Below are 19,664 nucleotides of genomic sequence, written 5' to 3'. Positions count from 1 at the left end.
AAGTAAGTTAAGGCTATGTTTATTCCATTTATTCACCAATATATTCACCACACATTTTATACTTAGTTGACAATATAAAAAGGAAAAAGTCATAATTCTTATCCTAAGCATATTTTTATGTCCTGGACAAAAAAAAAATCATAGACACAAGTAAACAGCTAAATTTAAAATAAAACTGTAATTACTAGGAAACATGATGAAAGTCAAATCAGTTTTATTCAAGAGTATGTTTTCCAGAGTATACTCATTTAAATGAGCAAAAAAGTCTTAGAGATTCTCTAACCTCTTGTCCATCCTATGTACTTTCTCCATGGGAAAAAAATGTATTAACAGGTAATATTATGTTATACATAATATTGTACTGACACTAAAATTATGAATCATCTTGTTTATTATTGCTTTCAAGATCAGTTAAATTTATTTGGTTTTCCTCTTCCCAAATGATAAGAATTTCACCCTCAAAAATATAATGCATTTCTAATATATATCTGTTGCTAATGTTAGAAGCCTCAAGTTGGCAAATATCTAACCAATAACCTTGACCATGTATTTCAAAAGAGAAATGGCAGTTGATGTATTGCCTTACTACTTCATTGAGATTATTTCTTGGGTCCTTGAATCTGGTAGTTACTAAGTTATTGTTCTCATCAATTATTTGAAATAGATAGGTCAAATTACTGGAATTTTGTGTATTTGAATTCAGATCTCCAACAACTAACAATGGAGTGTGCAAGAAAGTTAAGTAAAACCTGTTCTTTAAATTTGATTGAAATTTCTTTAAGTTATTTTCTTCTTGTAAGTCCAAGAAATAGATTCTTTTTTGTTTTATTCCATTATCCACCAAATTAAATGTGTTCTTGAAGCAAAGCAGATCCAATGGATCATCAATGGTATTATCAACAATTTCTTTATTCCCACTCAGTTTATTATTCTTATCCCTGGCCATGGTTTTGTTTGACTGTAGCAGAAATGGGTATATTTGCCTCCACAAATGTGAACCCAAAGAATTTTCTATATCAGAATTTTTGCGATAAGCAAATCCTCGGTCTTCCTCATTTACAGACTGGATAATCACAGTTAATATTGGGCAGTGTTGACCACAAAGAGCATACAGTTTGTCCAAAGAATCACCTTCCTGAAGTACACCATGGGTCATATTACTGGCAGGCAAAGGTTGAGTTTTAATAGTATTATCAGGAACAGGATGGACTTTATTACCAGCAGGTGTAAAGGCTTGAGTGACAGATGTGCACACTCTTTCAGACAGATTGTTACCCTGCTCCTTCGTGTGGTGATTTGGTATTCTCTCTTTGGCACACGTCTTATTCTGAACCTCTAGAAAATCTTCACCAAACGGTTCAGAGTCACTACCATGAGGCAAGTTAAAATAATTACATTTCAGTTCAAGGGGTTGAGTCATTTCCTCTAATTCTGAAGAGGATAGTTCAGCCATTGTTGGGCCTGGGGCCAAATTTCCAAAATGTGAATATGGGACCTCACTGCTGTTATTATCAAGTAGGGTGTCCACTGATGTGGTGTCTGCATTGCCATACATGCCAGGATTTTCACCAGGATTTTCAGATGACACCCTTAGCAAATGATTTTCTCGCAGGAGCCACTTGCCATTGTCAATTAGCTCTCCTTTCTCTTTATCCAAAAGGAACTTATCATGATCATTTTGTTTTGCACCATGTTCTACAATGTTGCCTCCATGACAAACACTCTTTCTTCCATTAACATCACATTTGCCTAGCCCTTCCCCCTGGATATCTGCCAACACAGGAGAACAGCTAGACACCTGTTCAGAAGAACCAAATGACCGACCATCAGAACCATAAAAATTTGCTTTCCTATCACAATGAAATTCCACAGAATTGTAAGGACAAACTTGAGATCTGTGCACAGACCCATGAAAAAATGATGGCTTCATAATTTCTGTTTTCCCATAAAGTTTTTCTATTGTTCTTTTAACAAATCCTCTGTTGTACTCCTTCTCTTGGGTAGCCTCATTATTATTACTTTGGTCACTGCTGGAGGTTTTACATGAGTGCTCATTCTCACTCTCACTGTCTGGTCTATAGTCAGACAAGTCAGAAGTCACAGGACTTTTGAAGTGTTTCTTAAAATCAAGAGAAGACTCTGTGTAATTTCTATCTTCCAGGTTTTTCACCATCATTTTAACTGTCCTATTAATTTCTCCTGAAGTGTTATCCTTTTCAGTATTCTGCTTGGAATCATAACAAAAAACTAAAGATGGTGGTGTTACCTGTTTCATACTAGTTGTCTCAGAAATCACAGCATTATTTTCTTCTTCTATGTTATAACTACCTGGTATGTCTATCAATTCTAAATTTGTACTAGCCTTTAACTCTCTTTGCATTGATTCTTCAGTGGTTTGCTCTCCTGCATGTACCTTTGTATTACAGATGTAAGTGTCATGGTTTTCTAATTCTTCAAAAGATTCCAACTCTGAAATGTTATTTCTTTCACTTGATGCCACACTGTTGGTTATTGAGCCTGGCTCTTCAGAAGTCCTTGATTCTTCCTTATCAAAAGATGCATATTTACTTTTATCCTGAAATTTTTTCAGTGTATAATTTGTAAATTCCTCTAGAGAACTATGACTCTCACCAGATTCTGGATCAGTTTCCCCTAGGGAAAAACCACCAGGTATTAAGTTACTGACATTTTCATGTGATGCTGATATATTAAAGTCATTTTTATATCCAGAGTCTGACAAAATATTTGTAACTTTATGAACTTCATCAGATATTTTGAACTCTTCGGTTGGTTCCAGTTTATCACTGTATGTTTCTTCGGTATTTAAAATGTCCATGGTTTTACAGTCACTGAGGGGAATGTGGGTCTTGTCAATCCAGCTGGGTGACTCATTGATATGGCTCTCTTTATGATTACAAGGCTTGTGGGAATCAGGAAGGAAACCCAACTCTCCTAGAAAACAAGCATTATCCATGGAGGCCTGATCCACAGGACAATAATTAGCAGTGAAAACTTCATCAAGTGAGCTACTGATCTCTTGCAGAGGATAACTCATGTTCCCAGAGAACAACTCACATGGAGAGTCATGTGACTTGTTAATCATCTCAGAAATACAGACCTCAGGGCTACAAGCCTCACTGACAGAGTCACCTACATTCACAGGGATTTCCTGTGTTCTTTCATCTCCATTACAGTTAGGAAGTCTCTCAGTGCTGGCTGTGGTATAGTTTTCAGAAAGACCTCCTGGTATTGTATCTTGTTCTCTCTTACTGGGTCCATTGCAATTTATGGCTGATTCCTCTAACTTGGCAACAGCTGCTTTCAAGTCATCAGCTTCCTCTGTGATGGCAATGTGCTTTAGAACCTCCAACAGGGCCAATGTTTCTGAAGACCTGCTGGTAATCTTGTGGGAATCACCTTGACAGAAGCTATTCATAGTTCCCTTTAGATTCAGCACCAAAAGCCAAGCTAAAAGGAGATTACTGGATGAATTGTTTATTGCAGAAGGGAAGAGAGCATCTGCAAATGAACCTGGTATTTGAGCAGTTCCATTCTGATTCTTGTGGCTACTAAGAACTAAAGCTTCTAGGTGGCGAAGCAAAAGGACTGGTAAGAAGTCTTTTGGAGCATTCTCTTCCATCGTGTCTACCTGGATTGCAGCCTCTACACTTGGCCCTTTTTTAGCTAGGTTTATTTCTTGGTAAACAAGACTCACTTCTGGTATTGACTTTTCAGCCAACAGATGGATTTCAGTATCAGGATCATTAACAGCTGATGAGGTGCAATATTCATGCAGAGAAACCATATAAGCATCATTTGGAGATCTACTCTGGCTCTCACAGAGATTTGGGTCAAATTGTCCAGTATTATCGTTAGTATTAAAAGACTTACCTACTTCCTTACATAGCTTGTCACCTTCCCCATTGGCATTTTTAGCTACGTGATTATTGCTTTCCATAGCAAAACTATTTGCTGGGCTTCTGTAGGGAACATCTTCTGGAAACTCATTACTGTCATAATTTACCAAATTTCTTTCATTTTTGCATAGGGTAGCTGACTTTCTATGGTCTAAATCCCGATATGGATTTATGTTCTGCAACCATCTCTGCACGTAATTTTGAACCGAATGATGAGGAAGACCCTCAAGAAATTGAGCTTTTTTCAAAGAAGCTAAAGAATCTTCCCTGATTGGAGCATGCTGTTTACTTAAAACAGCACCTGACTTCAATTTGTCTCCTTTTTGTTTTTTCTGGCTTTTTAAAGTTACATGTAGACCACTAACTTTTGAAACTAAACCCTTTTTTGCCATTTCTTTCAAATTTCTAGATACTATTTCTACTTGTGACTCTGGCCCATTAGCTTTCAGTTTTTGCTCAAGATTAAACACATGAAATAAACTTTGATTTTCCAAAGTGCTCTTGTAAAACTCAGATTCATTATGAAGAAATACTTTATCTCCTTGTCCAATTTCTATTTTTCTAGGTCCTCCTAAGCTTGCCTTCTGTAGTGGTTTGGGTTTTCGTTTGACTAGAAGTCTTTGAGTCTTATGGTTGTGCATAGTGTTTAATTTATTTCTATGAAATTTCTTGGAAGATGTGGGATTGAGGTTACCTCGGGGGTGAAAATAATTTGATCCGTTTACCTTATCATTTACATGAAGGTCTTTCTTGTGATATATTCCTCCTCTAAGGGGACTGTCTGAATCATGCAATGTGGTTTCTTGTGTAACTGCATATCCTCTGTTTGTTTTCCTACTCTTATTAGTGATTCCTTTGCCGTCTATCTCCCCATATTGATATCTGGAATGTATCATTTTCTGCTGAGAGTTCTTTTTGCTGACTAAAGAGGATAAAACCTGCTTTTCATTTTCTGGAAGTTCTGTTAAACCACACTGAGCAAATTCATTAACTAGTCTGTCCATTCTTGCAGTAACAATAGAGGAGTCTACTGAAGGAATCTCAGAAATACCTTTGTCAAGCCCAAAGGGAGATGTATCTGATGAAACAGGGCTCAATCTGCTACCACATATGAAGTTCTTGATACCAGATTTGTGTGAGATTACACTATCAACTGCATCTTCCTCCATAACAGAGTTCTCTACTATAGCTGATGGTAAGTCATTGCTATGAGACATTGTTAACATTTTCTGACTTGTAATTTCTATCACACCAGCATTTACTGCACTTGACTTGAGGAGGCCATTTTCCTCTTTTCTTTCTAAAGATGACTCCATCTGTTCATTGTTATTGAACTGAACAAGTTTATTAGATACTGATGACATTTTGCTGCAAGAATGTGTGAACATGTGATACTCAGATTTTTCTCTGCCTTCCCTTTCTTTTCTATAGGAAAACTGTTTCTCTTGAACTTCTGTCTCAGATACTAAGGTCACAGTGCCTATCACAGATTTCTTTTTTCTCATTCTTCTTGGTCCAGGGGTTGGGGGCCTATAAAAATGATGCTTCACTTGTTTCTGACTTTCATGAATGATGTCCGTATCTATAGCAGCATTTTCCCAACTAGCAGTCCTGAAAGTTTCAGCACGTTGACCTGTCATTTGAGTGTTTCCTTCCTTTGCCAAACTATACTCTTGATTATCACCTGCAACATCTGCAGATAATGAACATGCAGCAAGCTTCAAACTAGATGAGCCATCATCTCTTTTTCCCGGGAAACTACTTAACTCACTCTTTTCGTCGTGACTTGAAAGACCAGCTCTATCAACAGTGGTTGTCCACTTCACAGTTTCTTCCTCTTTTATCTTGAATCGAACTTTCATCTCAACTGTCATAGTACCATCTTGATTAAAAATAACTGATTTCTCAATATCATCTTCAGAAGGATATGTTGATAAATTCTGAAAACCATGCTTTTCTAAGGCCAAATAATTCTCAGGAGCAAAAGAACAGTCTGAGTAGGAATCGTGTGTTTTGTCAGAAGAAACAAAATAGACCTGGGATCTTGGAACTGAAGACATATGTATGCTCACTTTCAAGATTTTAAGAATAAAAGATGTCCATACAGATACATAATGTGGAAGTCAGAGAAGTTATATATACATATCCAATGGAAGAGGCAGCAGAGAAAGGGGAAAAAAAAGAAAATGTTAGTACAAAATTTCCACTTTTTTCTGTATTTCACAATAAAATATTAGTGATGTTTCTAAAGTCTATGTACTCAATGGTTATTTGAGAAATCTTATTGTACATCCTGGTATATTTTCAAAGCATTTTAAAAAACTAGTTATATTTCAATAAAGACATTCACAAATTTTAATCTTAACTTTAATAAGGTAATATTAGTAACAGATAGATAAAAGTAGAAATTGCTAATGAATCAATTGGGAGAAAGGTTTTCTGTGAGTTTTGTTTTCATTATCAATACTAAAACTGGAGTCTAACAAACTTATGCTGACTTAAACTAAACAACTCAAGTAACAGCAATTCATATGCGAATATACATAAGACAGACACACAGAACTTCATGAAATAAAAAAGTTTTCAGTATTAGATTAATCAAATACCAGTTAATATTGCCTTTGGTAGTAAATGCAGTTAATTTAATAAATGTACATAAGAGAACAAGTTAGGGGCTAGAGAGATGGCTCAGAAGTTAAGAGAACTTGCCTGCAAAGCTTGCTGGTCTGAGTTCAATGGCCTAGCCACCCATGTAAACCTGGATGGACATTTATTTGGAGGAGCAAGAGACCCTGGCATGCAAACGCATATACCAACATGCTAATAAATAAAAGGTTTTTTTAAATATTTTATTATTTGAAAGGAGAGAATGAATGAATGAGTGAATGAATGAATGGGCATGCTAGGGCCTCTAGCCACTGCAAACAAACTCCATATGCATGTATGGTATTGGGAAACTGAATTCGGGTTATTAGGCATTATAGGCAAGCACCTTAACCACTGAGCAATTTCTCCAGCCCAATGAATATTTTTAAAGAGAGGAATATATATGTGTGTGTGTGTGTGTGTTCAGATAGTGTATTTGTCTATGTGTACTGTGTGTATGTGTTATGATATGCTTTCATGTATGTTCATGTGTGTTAGTGTGGGTGTATGTATGCAACTACATGCATGTATCAGATAGAGGACAACTTTTAGGTTTCAGTCCTCATCCTCTACCTTCTTTGAGGCTAGATCTCACTCTTTATTGCTTCTTTTCACTAGGATAGCAGGAGCTTTAACTTCTGGTAGAATTCTCCTGTCTCTGCTCTCCATCTTGCCTGTAGACATGGGCTAGTATTACAAATGCCTGCCATAGTGTTTGGCTTTTTACATGGGTGCTAGGATTCTGAACTCAGATATTCATGCTTGTGTGGCAGGCCTTTAATCCATTGAACCCTCCAGATATTATTTTCCTACATAATTTTATTAACCTTGGCATTTCTGCTTCTGAAATTCAATAAAATTTCTGTTAATACTTGGTACCAACTTGGTTGAACATGCTTGCTGAAGGTAATCACCTTTAAAGTTTTCAGAATATGAACTTTAAAATATTCTTTATCATCTGTGGTAAATGAAAATGTTTCACTGCTAATTTTTTGAAATAAATTTAGCAGAGCCCTCATATTCCACAAAGTTATCAAAAATCAAAACAAACAGCTGAAGGGCTGGAAAGATGGCTCAGTAGTTAAGGTGGTTGCCTGCAAAGCCTAACAACCCAGGTTCAATAACCCAGTACCCACATAGAGCCAGATACACAAAGTGCCCCATGTATCTGGAGCTCATCTGCAGTGGCTGGAGGCCTTCTCTCTCTCTCTTGCTCCTTGCAAATAAACAAATAAATAAACACAAAAATAAATAGCTAATGAGACATATTAAAACCAGCTTAATAAAATGGCCAAAATAAAATAGTACTATCATTTGCATAACATTATATTTAGTAGCTAATACTTACAAAATAGGAGCAGTAGTAATTACTAAGAATACCTAAGAAGTAATAAAATTACAACTAGAAATTGCTTTAGGAATATAACAATAAGTGTATGGATTACTACTTCTTAAAATGCCTTCCTGTCTAAAGAGAATGAAAATTAAAATTCAAGTAATTACTAAGAATACCTAAGAAATAATAAAATTACAAGTAGAAATTGCTTTAGGAATATAACAGCAAGTGTACGGATTACTACTTCTTAAATGCCTTCATGTCTAAAGAGAATGAAAATTAAAATTCAAGTATAAATGACAACCAGCACATTAGCACAGAGTTGATGCTTGTCTGGAAACACTAAACACAATACATAATGAGATTAGCCAATCCCACAACCCTTGGGTCTGGAAGAGATCCCTCTGCTCCCCTGTCACAAAATAATCCCACCTATGCAGTTAATCCTAAGCAATTAACCTACTTTATTGTTACCAGGATGAATTAGCCGTATAAACCATTTTTGTCAAAACGTACTTCTAAAGATTTATGATTTTTAGATGAATAACTTCACAAGGGAAAGTATACAAGTAGATTTGTCTTTTATATATTGTCATTAATTTACAGAGTTCAGCTACAAATGCTGCATGTTCTAACCAGAGAAAAGTCCACAACAATGTCACACTCTTCTCCAAATAATGAAATTCTGGGGGCTGGGAAGACAGTTCAGGCAGTAAAGTGCTTGAAAGAGGACCTCATTTTAATCCACAGAACCAAGGTTAAAAAATAAATAAATAAATAACCAGGTATGATGGTGAGATTATAATCCCAGCACCCAGAAAGAGAGCTAGGCAGATCTTTGGGGCTCACTGATAATATAGCCTACCTGGAGAGAAGTGACTATGTAGCCAATAAGACAACCTCACTTAATTAAGAAAAAAGTGGATGGTGTTTCTGAAGCAAGACACCCAAGGTTGTCCTCTGGACATATGTGCACACACCATGCACACATGCACAAACACAAAAGAAATAAAAAAATGATGGGCTAGGGAAGTGGCTTAACAGTTAAGGCATTTGCCTGCAAAGCCTAAGGACCCAAGTTCAATTCCCCAGTACCCACGTAAGCCAGATGCACAAGATGGTGCATGAGTCTGGAGTTTGTTTTCATGGCAGAAGGCCCTGGGACACCACACCCATTCTCTCTCTATCTGTCTCGTCCTCTGTCTCTCTCTCTCTCTCTCTCTCTTCCTCTCTCTAATGAATAAATAAAATATTTTTAAATAATGACATTTCGTTATATAAAAACTAAAAAAAATCATACCTCATCAATGTAAACATGTAAATCATTATGACCAGGTGTGGTGGCTCATGCCTTTAATCCCAGCACTTGAAAGACAGAGGTAAGAGGAATGCCATGAGTTCCAGGCCAGCCTGAGACTACATAGTGAATTCTAGGTCAACCCGGACTAGAGCGAGACCTTAACTCAAAACAACAAAAAACTGCCGGGCATGCTGGTGCACACCTTTAATCTCTGCACTCAGGAGACGACTCAAGAGGCAGAGGTATAGGCAGAAGAATCACTATGAGTTCAAGGCCACCCTGAAACTACACAGTGAATTCCAGGTCAGCCTGGGCTAAAGTGAGACCCTACCTCATAAAACAAAGCAAAAATAAAATAAAATAAAAATAGCCCTGTTCCAGTTTCTTTTGCCAGGCCTTTAATCCTAGCATGTGGGAGGCAGAGATGGGAGGATCACCATGAGTTTGAAGCCACCCCAAGACTACATAGTGAATTCCAAGTCAGCCTGAGCTAGAGTGAAATGCTACCTTGAAAAAACAAAAAATAAATAAATAAATATAAAAATATTAGTTGGCCAGGCATGGTGGTGCACGCCTTTAATCCCAGCACTTGGGAGGCAGAGGTAGGAGGATCGCCATAAATTCAAAGGCACCCTGAGACTACGTAGTGATGTCTAGGTCAGCCTGGGATAGAGTGAGACTCTACCTCTAAAAAAAAAAATTATATATGTGTGTATGTGTATGTATGTATCTATGTATGTATCATATGTGTATACATACATAGATATGTGTATGTATCTATGTATATATAATTAAATATGCATATACACATATCTATTTATCATTAGTTACTTCTGGAAAACTCTTTTTCGAAATTATGTGATCATTTCTATGGTTGTTTCTGATGATAAATTTGACCAATTTATTTTAGAATGTCTTCTTCTTTTACAGAGGAGGAGGGAAAGTTGGAGGGAGAGAAAATGGGCACCCCAGGGGCTCTAAGCACCAAAAACGAACTCCAAAGGCATGCACCACCATGTGCATCTGGCTTAAATGAGTTCTGGGGAATTGAATCTACAACCTTAGACTTTGCAGGCAAGCTCCTTAATAGCTAACCCTCTTATATTTTCTGTTCTGTGATTCAAGAATTTGGTCATTTAGGCATTAATTAGTCTCTTTGAGGAAAAATGTATTCAGAACTAAAAATAAAATACTTATAAGTGACTTACTCTTTCTGCTTTCTTTTCCCTTTCGGTTCACACGCTGAGAGATCCCTGGTAATCTAGCAGGAAGCAAGTGCTTCTGAACCTCATAGTTTCCTGGTTTAAATGGCTCCCTTCCTGCTGCCACCACCACAGCTCCAGAGCTCAGTATTGCTGCCTGGAGACTAGGAACCTAGAAGAAACCAGAGTCATAATCGTCACATGAGCAGGTACTGTTCTTCCATAAGGTACACTTAAAACTCTGAGTTAATCAATCCAATAGCCTCCCAGGTGTGAAAGAAATAATCACCAAATAGCTTTTACCATACCAATTTTTACACAAAATAACTGGGATGGGGGCAGGGAGGGAAATACAGACCCAATAACCTTATTGAGCCTACATACTAGCTATAGAGCATAACTTAAAAAAATATTAAGAGGTATGTAGTATTCCCTACCAAAGTATGTAATTGTACGCAAATGATTGCCTATACAGAGTCAACTGAAAAAGATCTGGTGTACGTGGCTGATCCACAATGTGACCTCTTGCAAACACACTGGGGCTGCAGTCTTGCCCGCAGGGATAAGGAAAATGCTCTCTAACTCAGAGAACAGTAACTACTGGTGACCACTCCCAAGAAATGTCAATATTAGTGGGCTGAATAGATGGCCTAGTGGTTAAGGTACTTACTTGCCTTTGAAGTGTAAGTACCCAGATTCGATTCCCCAGTACCCACGTAAAGCCAGAAGCACAACGTGGCACATGTGTCTGGTGGCTGGAGTTCCTAATGTGCCCATTCTCTCTCTCTCTTTCTCAAAATAACTAATAAATATTTTAAATTTAAAAAAACAATAGGGTGGAGAGCCGGGTGTGGTGCTGCACGCCTTTAATCCCAGCACTCCTCGAGAGGCAGAGGTAGGAGGGTCACCATGAGTTCAAGGCCACCCTGAGACTACAGAGTGAATTCCAGGTCAGCCTGGTCTAGAGTAAGACCCTACCTCGGGGGGCGGGGGGGGGAACAATGCTGGAGAGATGGTTCGGAGGTGAAGGCACTTGCATGCAAAGCCTAATGACCTGGGTACAATTCCCTAGTACCCACGTAAAGCCTGATGCACAAAGTGGGGCATGTGTCTGGAGTTCATTTGGCAATAGCTGGAGATCCTGGTGTGGTCATATTTTCATTCTCTTTCCCTTCCTCCCTTCCTCCCTCTCTCCATCCATATCTCTCTCTCTCTCTCTCTCTCTCTCTCTCTCTCTCTCTCTCTCCTTATAAGGTATTTTTTAAAATATTTTTTAAGAAAGAAATGGTCTCAAAATTAGATTGTTTTGCAAAATATTTTAAGTTGGTTCTCAGTGAAAGAAGGAAAGAAAAGGAGACCGTCATACCTAATGTCATGTCAGATTCTAACCAGGAAAAAAAAAAGGAAAGAAAAGAAAAGCAAGGTCTTCGTCTGCGCCTACTATTCAAGCAAGCAGCCCGGGAGCCCCAGCACGCTCACCTTCCTTCCATCCGTGGCGTACAGCTTGGTCACCGGGCACTGCATGACCTGCGCCAGGTGCCGCAGAAAGCCCTCGAAGCTCTGGGTGACTCTCCTGCTAAGAAGGACCGCGCGCTTCGTCTTGGGGTCCCCGTTCCGGAAGACCACGAGCCTCCGCGCGGCGCCGCGGGGCATGCCGGGAGCAGCGGCCAGGGGGGCGGCGGCGGCGGGGCGGGGCTGCGCATGCGTGCTGACGGCCCGGCTGCTCAGCCAGGGCCTCCGGCGCCGGCGGGCCTTGTCGAGGTCCACTGGCTGCATCTTCCGACCGTGGGAGCACAGGTACGACTCGCCGTCCTCCAGCTCCTCCAGCCTGGTGATGCTGTGTCTTCCGCGAGGGGTGCTGATGTTCCTCACTCCGAAAGGCAGGGGCACCTTCCTGGACAAGTTATCCAGCAAAGCGTCGAAGGTCTTGAAGGAGCGAGGATTGAGCACCACCCGCACGCCGCCGAACTGCGGGTCTCCGCTCTTGTAGAAACTGATCCGCTTGGCCACCACGGGACGAGCGACACCTGAATGACGAGGGGAAGGAGCGTGGCCTTCAGAAGAAGTCGGGTGAATCACCGAGAAACTGGGAGTGTCACTCATTTCGGACTTTGAGACCTAAAGAGAGAAGAAAATGGCTTATCTCCACAATGTTGTTCGGGAGATGCACCAGGGAATACATGATGTTGCTAGTGCATGCTACTACAGTTGTAGACATTCGGGATTTTCCTTGCACTTTATTCATTCTACTGCCGGTTTTGCGAGGCACTCTTAAAGGACTAAAAATGAGTGAAACAAATAAGAATATTAATATTAAAAACAAGCTAGTGACACTAATAAAGGCCAATGTAAGCAAGTTGTATATGCTAATGCAGTAGTACCCTATACAACCACGCTTTAAGTATTTTTTTTCAAAAACTTAAAGTAAATGAAGTAAGTGACTTAAAGTAAATGAAAAGACAGTTTATAAGTCACATGTGCTCATATTGATTTATATGTGAATATATTTATTATATTTATCATGCATATACGAAAAGTTTAGAAATATGTATGTATGTGACACCCAGTGCAGATGTAGTTATCACAGAATGCTTTACCAAACGTAGACAGTATTCATTTTTGTTTTTGTTTCCCAGTGCTGGTGATCTAGCCCAGAGCCTCTTCCATTCTAGGCAAGTGCTGTACACTGAGTTACTCCCTCAGCCTTCTGCTTTGTAATACATGTTGTTAAACTTTGTGAATTTATTTTATTTTATTTTACTTTTTTAAATTTTCTCCTGGTGATTCTCCTACCTCTGCCAACTGAGTGCTGGGATTAAAGGCGTGCACCAGCTTGTGAATCTTTTTTTTTTTTTCATTGTTTTGTTTTGCTTTGCTTCAAGGTAGGGTCTCACTGTAGCTCAGGCTGACCTAGAATTCACTATGTAATCTCATCTCAGGGTAGCCTCGAACTCATGGCAATCCTCCTACCTCTGCCTCCAGATTGCTGGGCTTAAAGGTGTGCTCCGCCACACCTGGCATTTGTGAATCTTTTTAAAGTTAACAAGTATTATTGCAGAATGTTTAAACAGCACAAAGGAGACTTAGGAACATCTCCAATTAGAAAAGTAAGAGAGCTTTCCAACTTGTTATATAAGTCCTTTGCATGTCTTAGCAGTCAAAGGAGAAACAGGTAAAAGTGTTCAAGTTCAAATCGACTGTTAGATGGAACCAGATGAGAGTTACTGGAGGAAAAAGTCTCTAACATTAAGTTCTAGAAAGAATGTGTTGAATAAAGGCCATATTAAGATAGGATCAGATGTTTCAAATGCAAATTGGAGAAACTATAGACAAATCACCTGATATACCACTTACTCTGCTTGTAAAGATACTGCACTAAACAAATATTTGAACGAATGATGACACTGGTGTCAGTTGCTAAAATTGTGTGAGATTGGGTAACCAGAGTACTTCTCACACTACAGCAAAAACACCAAGAGAGAATTGAAAAGGATCCATTTTGGGCAAATCACAAGCAAACCAGGCTTTATCTGGCTGTTGGCTTGTTTATCATTTGTAACATTATATGGCTATTTTCTGCTGTTAAAAATAAATTTAATTGTTGTTATTTTGGCAGAATAAGAAAGTTCTGCAGCTTTGTATGCAAGTTGAAAAAATCGATGTAACTACTACTAATGAAACAGAAGGCATGTTTGTACAATAAATCTGGTGTAAATCACCTACTTAAACATTTGTAAATTGTTATTTAAGTCACCAAAATGACTTGCAAGTCTTACATATATGTAACTTAAGAAAAAGCATTCTAAGGTCATCCTAGAAATTAGATATCTCTCCTCCCTTCCCCAGAAGTTTAAAGTGATTATAGTTCTTAGGACAATAAAAGCAGCCATAGCAGGTGTGTGCATAAGGAGCTTGAGAATCCAGCTTTGTCGTGGCGTCAGCAAAACTGCAACCTCGTCTCATCCTCCTTGAATTAACAGTAGTCTGCCCTTGGGGTGGCCTGCATAATCTCCTTTTCTTCCCTAACTATAAGAAAGTAAGAGGCTGACTCACCACTACACAGGTACAGTTGGATAGGAAGAATAACTCTTATTACTCCTTAGTACACTGCAATAACTATGGCTGACAACAAATAATTGAAATAGCTAAGAGAGAAGGCTAAATCTTCCCTACACAAAAAGTGACAAATACCTAAACTGATAGGCCTAAATTATCTGGCTTGATCATTATGTCTTGTAAACTTGATAGATATGCTGCACTGTAACCCATAAATATATACAATTACTATATGTCAATTACAAAAGACATTTTTAAAAAGATGAGTTCATCCACTATTTAAATAAGACTTCAGGGCTGGAGAGATGGCTTAGCGGTTAAGCGCTTGCCTGTGAAGCCTAATGACCCCAGTTCAAGGCTCGATTCCCAGGACCCACGTTAGCCAGGTGCACAACGGGGGGGCTTATGTCTGGAGTTCATTTGCAGTGGCTAGAAGCCCTGGTGCACCCATTCTCTCTCTCTTCCTCTCTCAGTCTCTCCCTCTCTCTAGCTCTCACTCTCAAGTAAATAAATAAAGATAAAACAAAATAAAATAAATAAGACTTCAGAGTTCTGTACTTCCAGTCAATTTTTAGTGTGGTTTATTTGTATGTTTATCTAAAAATGCACGAATAATATTAAAGACATACTTTTCACCTTATTTTTAAAAAATTATATTCATCTATGTAGCTGCATTGTGAGGTTTTTCATATAACTAGCTTTCTCCATTTGGAATTCTATAGCCTGATAATCATGTTGGGAACACATAAGCATTACTAAGTGTTTGAGAAGTTGTGTATTTGTTTGCTTTTTGTACTTCAACCTCAGAGAGAACATGGAAGATAAGGAAAACAAGAAGGAAGAAATGACCTCCTCTTCTCCATGCAGTCTATTTCATTGCGGCCAGCCCAGTACCTGAAAGACACAAGTTAAAGGTACCATACCCTGGAAAATGGCAAACACCAGTGGAAGTTCCAAGTCACTAGGGGAAGTTGGGAGTGCTGAGATGTTGCATGCATGTGATTAAGGTCTTAAGAGCCCACAATGGTAAAGGCACACACTTGTAATCTCAGTGCAGAGAAGGTGGAGACAGTTGGATTTCTGAAGCTCACTGACGAGCAATCTAGCCTAACTGGTGAATCCCAAGACAGTGAGAGACCCTGTCTCAAAAAGAGGTGAATGACATTCCTGGGGACAACACCTGAGGTTGTCTTCCAGTCTCCACACAGGCACACACGCACACACATGCAGCCATATCCCCATATACACGAATATTACATACACATACCTTAACCAAAATAAGAATAAATTTAAAACTGAAAAAAAGAGCCTTATCATTAAGGGAGTTTTGTGTGTAACATAAGAAGATTCAAAATTATGAGAAAATAGTCTACCTTCATTCAATGCTTAATACAGTTATTGGAAAAGAGATTTCAAATCAAATTTATACCTAAGAAAGTGGCTTAGAAGCCGGCCATGGTGGCACATGCCTTTAATCCTAGCATTCGGGAGGCAGAGATAGGAGGACTACATAGTGAATTCCAGGTCAGCCTGAGCTAGAGTGAGACCTTACCTCAAAAAAAAAAAAAAAACAGTGGCTCAGAATTTGCCCTAATATAATTGTGAACGTTTCTTTGAGCCCATGAAAATCAGAGTAATTCAAGAACACAAGTGAGGGTGATCATAGGACCAAGGAAAGGGATTCTATCCTATACTGAAGGTAGAAGTGAAAACAGAGCAACTTCCAGGGGAACACCATGTAAAGCTGCAATGCAGAGCAATGGAAATGCACTCAAGAAGAATACAAAAATAATGCAGCCACTGCACTCTAGTGAGATGCTTGAGTGGTCAATAAATCTTGTCCATCAACTATGCCATTTTATGAAACTGAGCTATGAGCAAGGTTTTCCTATGATAGTGGTGCTCTTCTCTTAGTTTATAAAGCCAGTCAAGCAGACAAGTGGTTCATTTACTACCTTTGCCCTTCATGTTTTTAGTGAACTCAATAAATGCAACTTTTCTCTAGAAAAAATCAAACTTTAGATGGAAATGTAAGTTTCTTTACATTCTTTTGTTTGTTTGATGTTTTTTCAAGGTAGGGTCTCACTCTATCCCAGGCTAACCTAGAATTCACTCTGTATTCTCAGGATGGCCTCGAACTCACAGTGATCCTACCCCTGCCTCCCAAGTGCTGGGATTAAAGGTGTGAGCCACCATACCCAGCTTACATTCATTTTTAATTATAAAGTATATTCTGTGCCCTCTGAAGTTGGACAGGCAATATATTTGGGGACAAGCCAACTAAGTAGTCTAATATGGCTTAATTCTTCTAGAAATTTCCACTGAAAGAGATGTGCAGATAGGAAGAGGTAATGTGGGACTTGGAAGTTTGAAATCTACTTTCCTCCCACCTACTTCTCTTTCAAATAGCAAGAAACCTAGTTAAGAAAATCATTTTCCCTCCAGTCCCATTGATATTAAAATCTGTGTCATCAGTTGCTACCAATCTCTTCCCTCCTTCTATGCAGAATTTCTTTATTGCCAAAAGTTAGACCATATAAATACCATAAATATTTTCACTGCTTTGTAAGATTGGGGGGAAAATGTAATATCCTTTGGTTCACTAGGTTTAGCTGTGCTTATACTTGTCTCTCATCAGTCTCAGCCAACAGTGCACTTGACTCTGTGGTCCTCTGGGCTGAGCAGTTGCCTCTACGGGCTCAACCTGTGTCCTCCACTCAGATCTACAAGATACATGTGTCATTTTGCTAACTATAGCTTAAATTTCATTTCTACCACATAGTAGGAATTCGTCCAGATGAGAGAGGATGAAGCAGAAAACAAATGGCAGTTCCCAGGTGATATATTATAGGAAAATGAGGTTATCTCTCACAAATTTTCATATCTACTAGGCTGTCTGAGGTGAAGGAGGCTGAAAAGGGAAATATGCATCAATTATTTACTGTTGTCATCGTATCCCTTGAAAGCTAAACAGCTCCCTTCTTCTTAATGCACAGATTTTTATAATGAGGACATAGTACTTTTATAATCATAGATTAAACTTTATTTGTATTTTACTTACCTGGAATCACTATGTCCTAACACTGCAGTTCTCTCCTATTTCAATATCAGCACATTACAAAGATTGCTGGCATTTTATTAGTAGGAACATTATTTTGTAATGGTTAAAGACACATATTGTAATCTTTATATGAAAGGGGAAGTTAAATAAAACCAGCAAAACAAATTATTTTTAAAAGAAAGATTTTAAAATAGTTTTTTACTTACCAGACCTTCCCTTATAAAGAAAAGATGATGTTGAAATAGTTTGAATGCTTCATATAAATGTCACTAGATATGCAACCTGCTCATTTCATGTGAAGAAACTCATATCTTTGCATTTACTATTAGTGTGTCCATCCAGAGATTAAGTACAAGCCAATTAATTTAATCCAAGGTGATGTTAATCACCAGACGGGATTCACCTTAAAGGGACCACAGCCTGAAAACACAGAAGTTGCTAGCATGCTGGGTGGCCTGATATTTTTCTAGTGTCTCCTTTATATCTTCTTTCTTGCCTGATATCTTCTCTGGAGAAGATACCATCAACTCCCAGACATTTCTCTCCTTAATAACTCCATTTATTTATGTTAGAAAAGTTTCTTAAGCTGCTAAAAATGAAACAGGCTGGCATTTTAACTTTCTTTGACAAGTTGATTCTGAGCTACTAGATGCTCATGTTAGTCATTTAAAAACAAAGGACCAAGGGCCCTTTTTAGCATCAGAAACTCCTGCTTGAGACCATTGATGATGTGCATGGCTGCACATGTACTCAATGTGGCCACTCAGCAAAACATACGATAATGAAGTCACTCTCTTCTGCAACCCCAGCACTCTCCTGGAACCGCTGCCTAGTCCCAGTAAGACTTGAACATGTCAGGAACTTAACACATTTGTAGCCCCCATGGTAGCATGCATCCCTCTAAGGACTGCCTGTGGTCTAATCTGATTTTAAAATGTTTCATCTGAGTTTCCCACTAGGCTTCCGGCCTCCACTCTGAATAACAAAAACAAAGTCAGGGTCCTTAGGAAGAAGAGTCAAGTTTAGGTTGGTGCTTCAGAGTGTTTTGTTGTCTCCTAAAAGATTGTGACACTGTAGATTTTGTCATAGGCCACTAATTAAAAAGGAAAAGAGAGAAAAATAAGGAGGGAGGGAACATATGAGAAAGAAATATAGACAAAATGAAAGACAGTGTTTAATGACTTTATAAGCACCCAGGTGTCATGGTCCACACAAACATAGTTTATGAATCAATCAGAAAAGTTGTGTTGACCTGAGAGCAAAAGGCATAACTGGCATCATTACCACTTCCAAACTGGAGTACAAATGTAAGGAGTTTGAGGGTAAATATGATTCCTTTTACATGGCTAAGAATTAATAATGAAGTATTTCTGCTGATTTTTATCTTGAATCCTATAATGCATTCCCAAAAAATAGGACCTGGTATCCATCACCACTGAAAGACACCTAGGAAAAGAGAAAATTCTTATATATCAGATAGCAGAAAAGGAACTCTCAGGCTGGAGAAATGGATGGCTTAGCGGTTAAAGCATTTGCCTGAAAAGCCAAAGGACCTCCGTCCGACTCTCCAGGACCCATGTAAGCCAGATTCACAAGGGGACGCAAGCATCTAGAGTTTATTTTCAGTGGCTGGAGGACCTGGCATGCCCATTCTCTCTCTCTCTCTCTCTCTCTCTCTCTCTCTCTCTCTCTCTCTCTCTCTTTTCCTCTCCCTCCCTCTCTCCCTCTCTCTAAATAAATAAAATATAAAATATAGTATTTCATTTTTAAATAAAATAAAAGGGACTCTCTTTTTCTAAATATCCCCTGTACCTCACACTATGTCAGGAATGGAGACCATTATTTACCTGGTGCTCTGTCCATGCCACTGTGTGGTCTCCGTGATGCTTCTTGACACTGGAAGACACCATCCTGTTTCTAAGCCACTGTTTCTAATTTCCAATCATCTGATGCTATGTTGATGGTGCTGGCCCTGGACCACAATTTGATGACTAGGTCGAGGGAATGCCAGAAGCCTCCATTGCAGAGTTCATATTGGGCTTGGGATTCTTCCCTGCTAATGTGTTCAATAGCCATGAGACTTCCTGTTTGTCACATCTTATTTCTAAAATCCTTTCTGGTCACTGCTGACAGAATAGTCAGATCA

At 38.8% G+C, this 19,664-nt stretch overlaps 1 protein-coding gene across 1 annotated transcript in view; it reads right to left on the bottom strand.

The window, feature by feature from the left end:
- The window catches only part of Rp1 (RP1 axonemal microtubule associated), a 298,773-nt gene that overhangs the window by 257,528 nt on the left and 21,581 nt on the right, over window positions 1-19,664 (bottom strand). The window contains exons 2-3 of the mRNA XM_045144358.1: window positions 11,881-12,519; window positions 10,408-10,573 (exon numbers count right to left, since the gene is read on the bottom strand). Of these exons, the coding sequence (XP_045000293.1) occupies window positions 10,408-10,573; window positions 11,881-12,519 (805 nt within the window). The remainder of the gene's footprint in view (window positions 1-10,407; window positions 10,574-11,880; window positions 12,520-19,664) is intronic.

This window comes from Jaculus jaculus, chromosome 2 (genome assembly GCF_020740685.1).
Source record: "Jaculus jaculus isolate mJacJac1 chromosome 2, mJacJac1.mat.Y.cur, whole genome shotgun sequence".
Classification (NCBI taxonomy): Eukaryota; Metazoa; Chordata; class Mammalia; order Rodentia; family Dipodidae; genus Jaculus; species Jaculus jaculus.
This window is presented reverse-complemented; position numbering and strand designations above follow the sequence as displayed.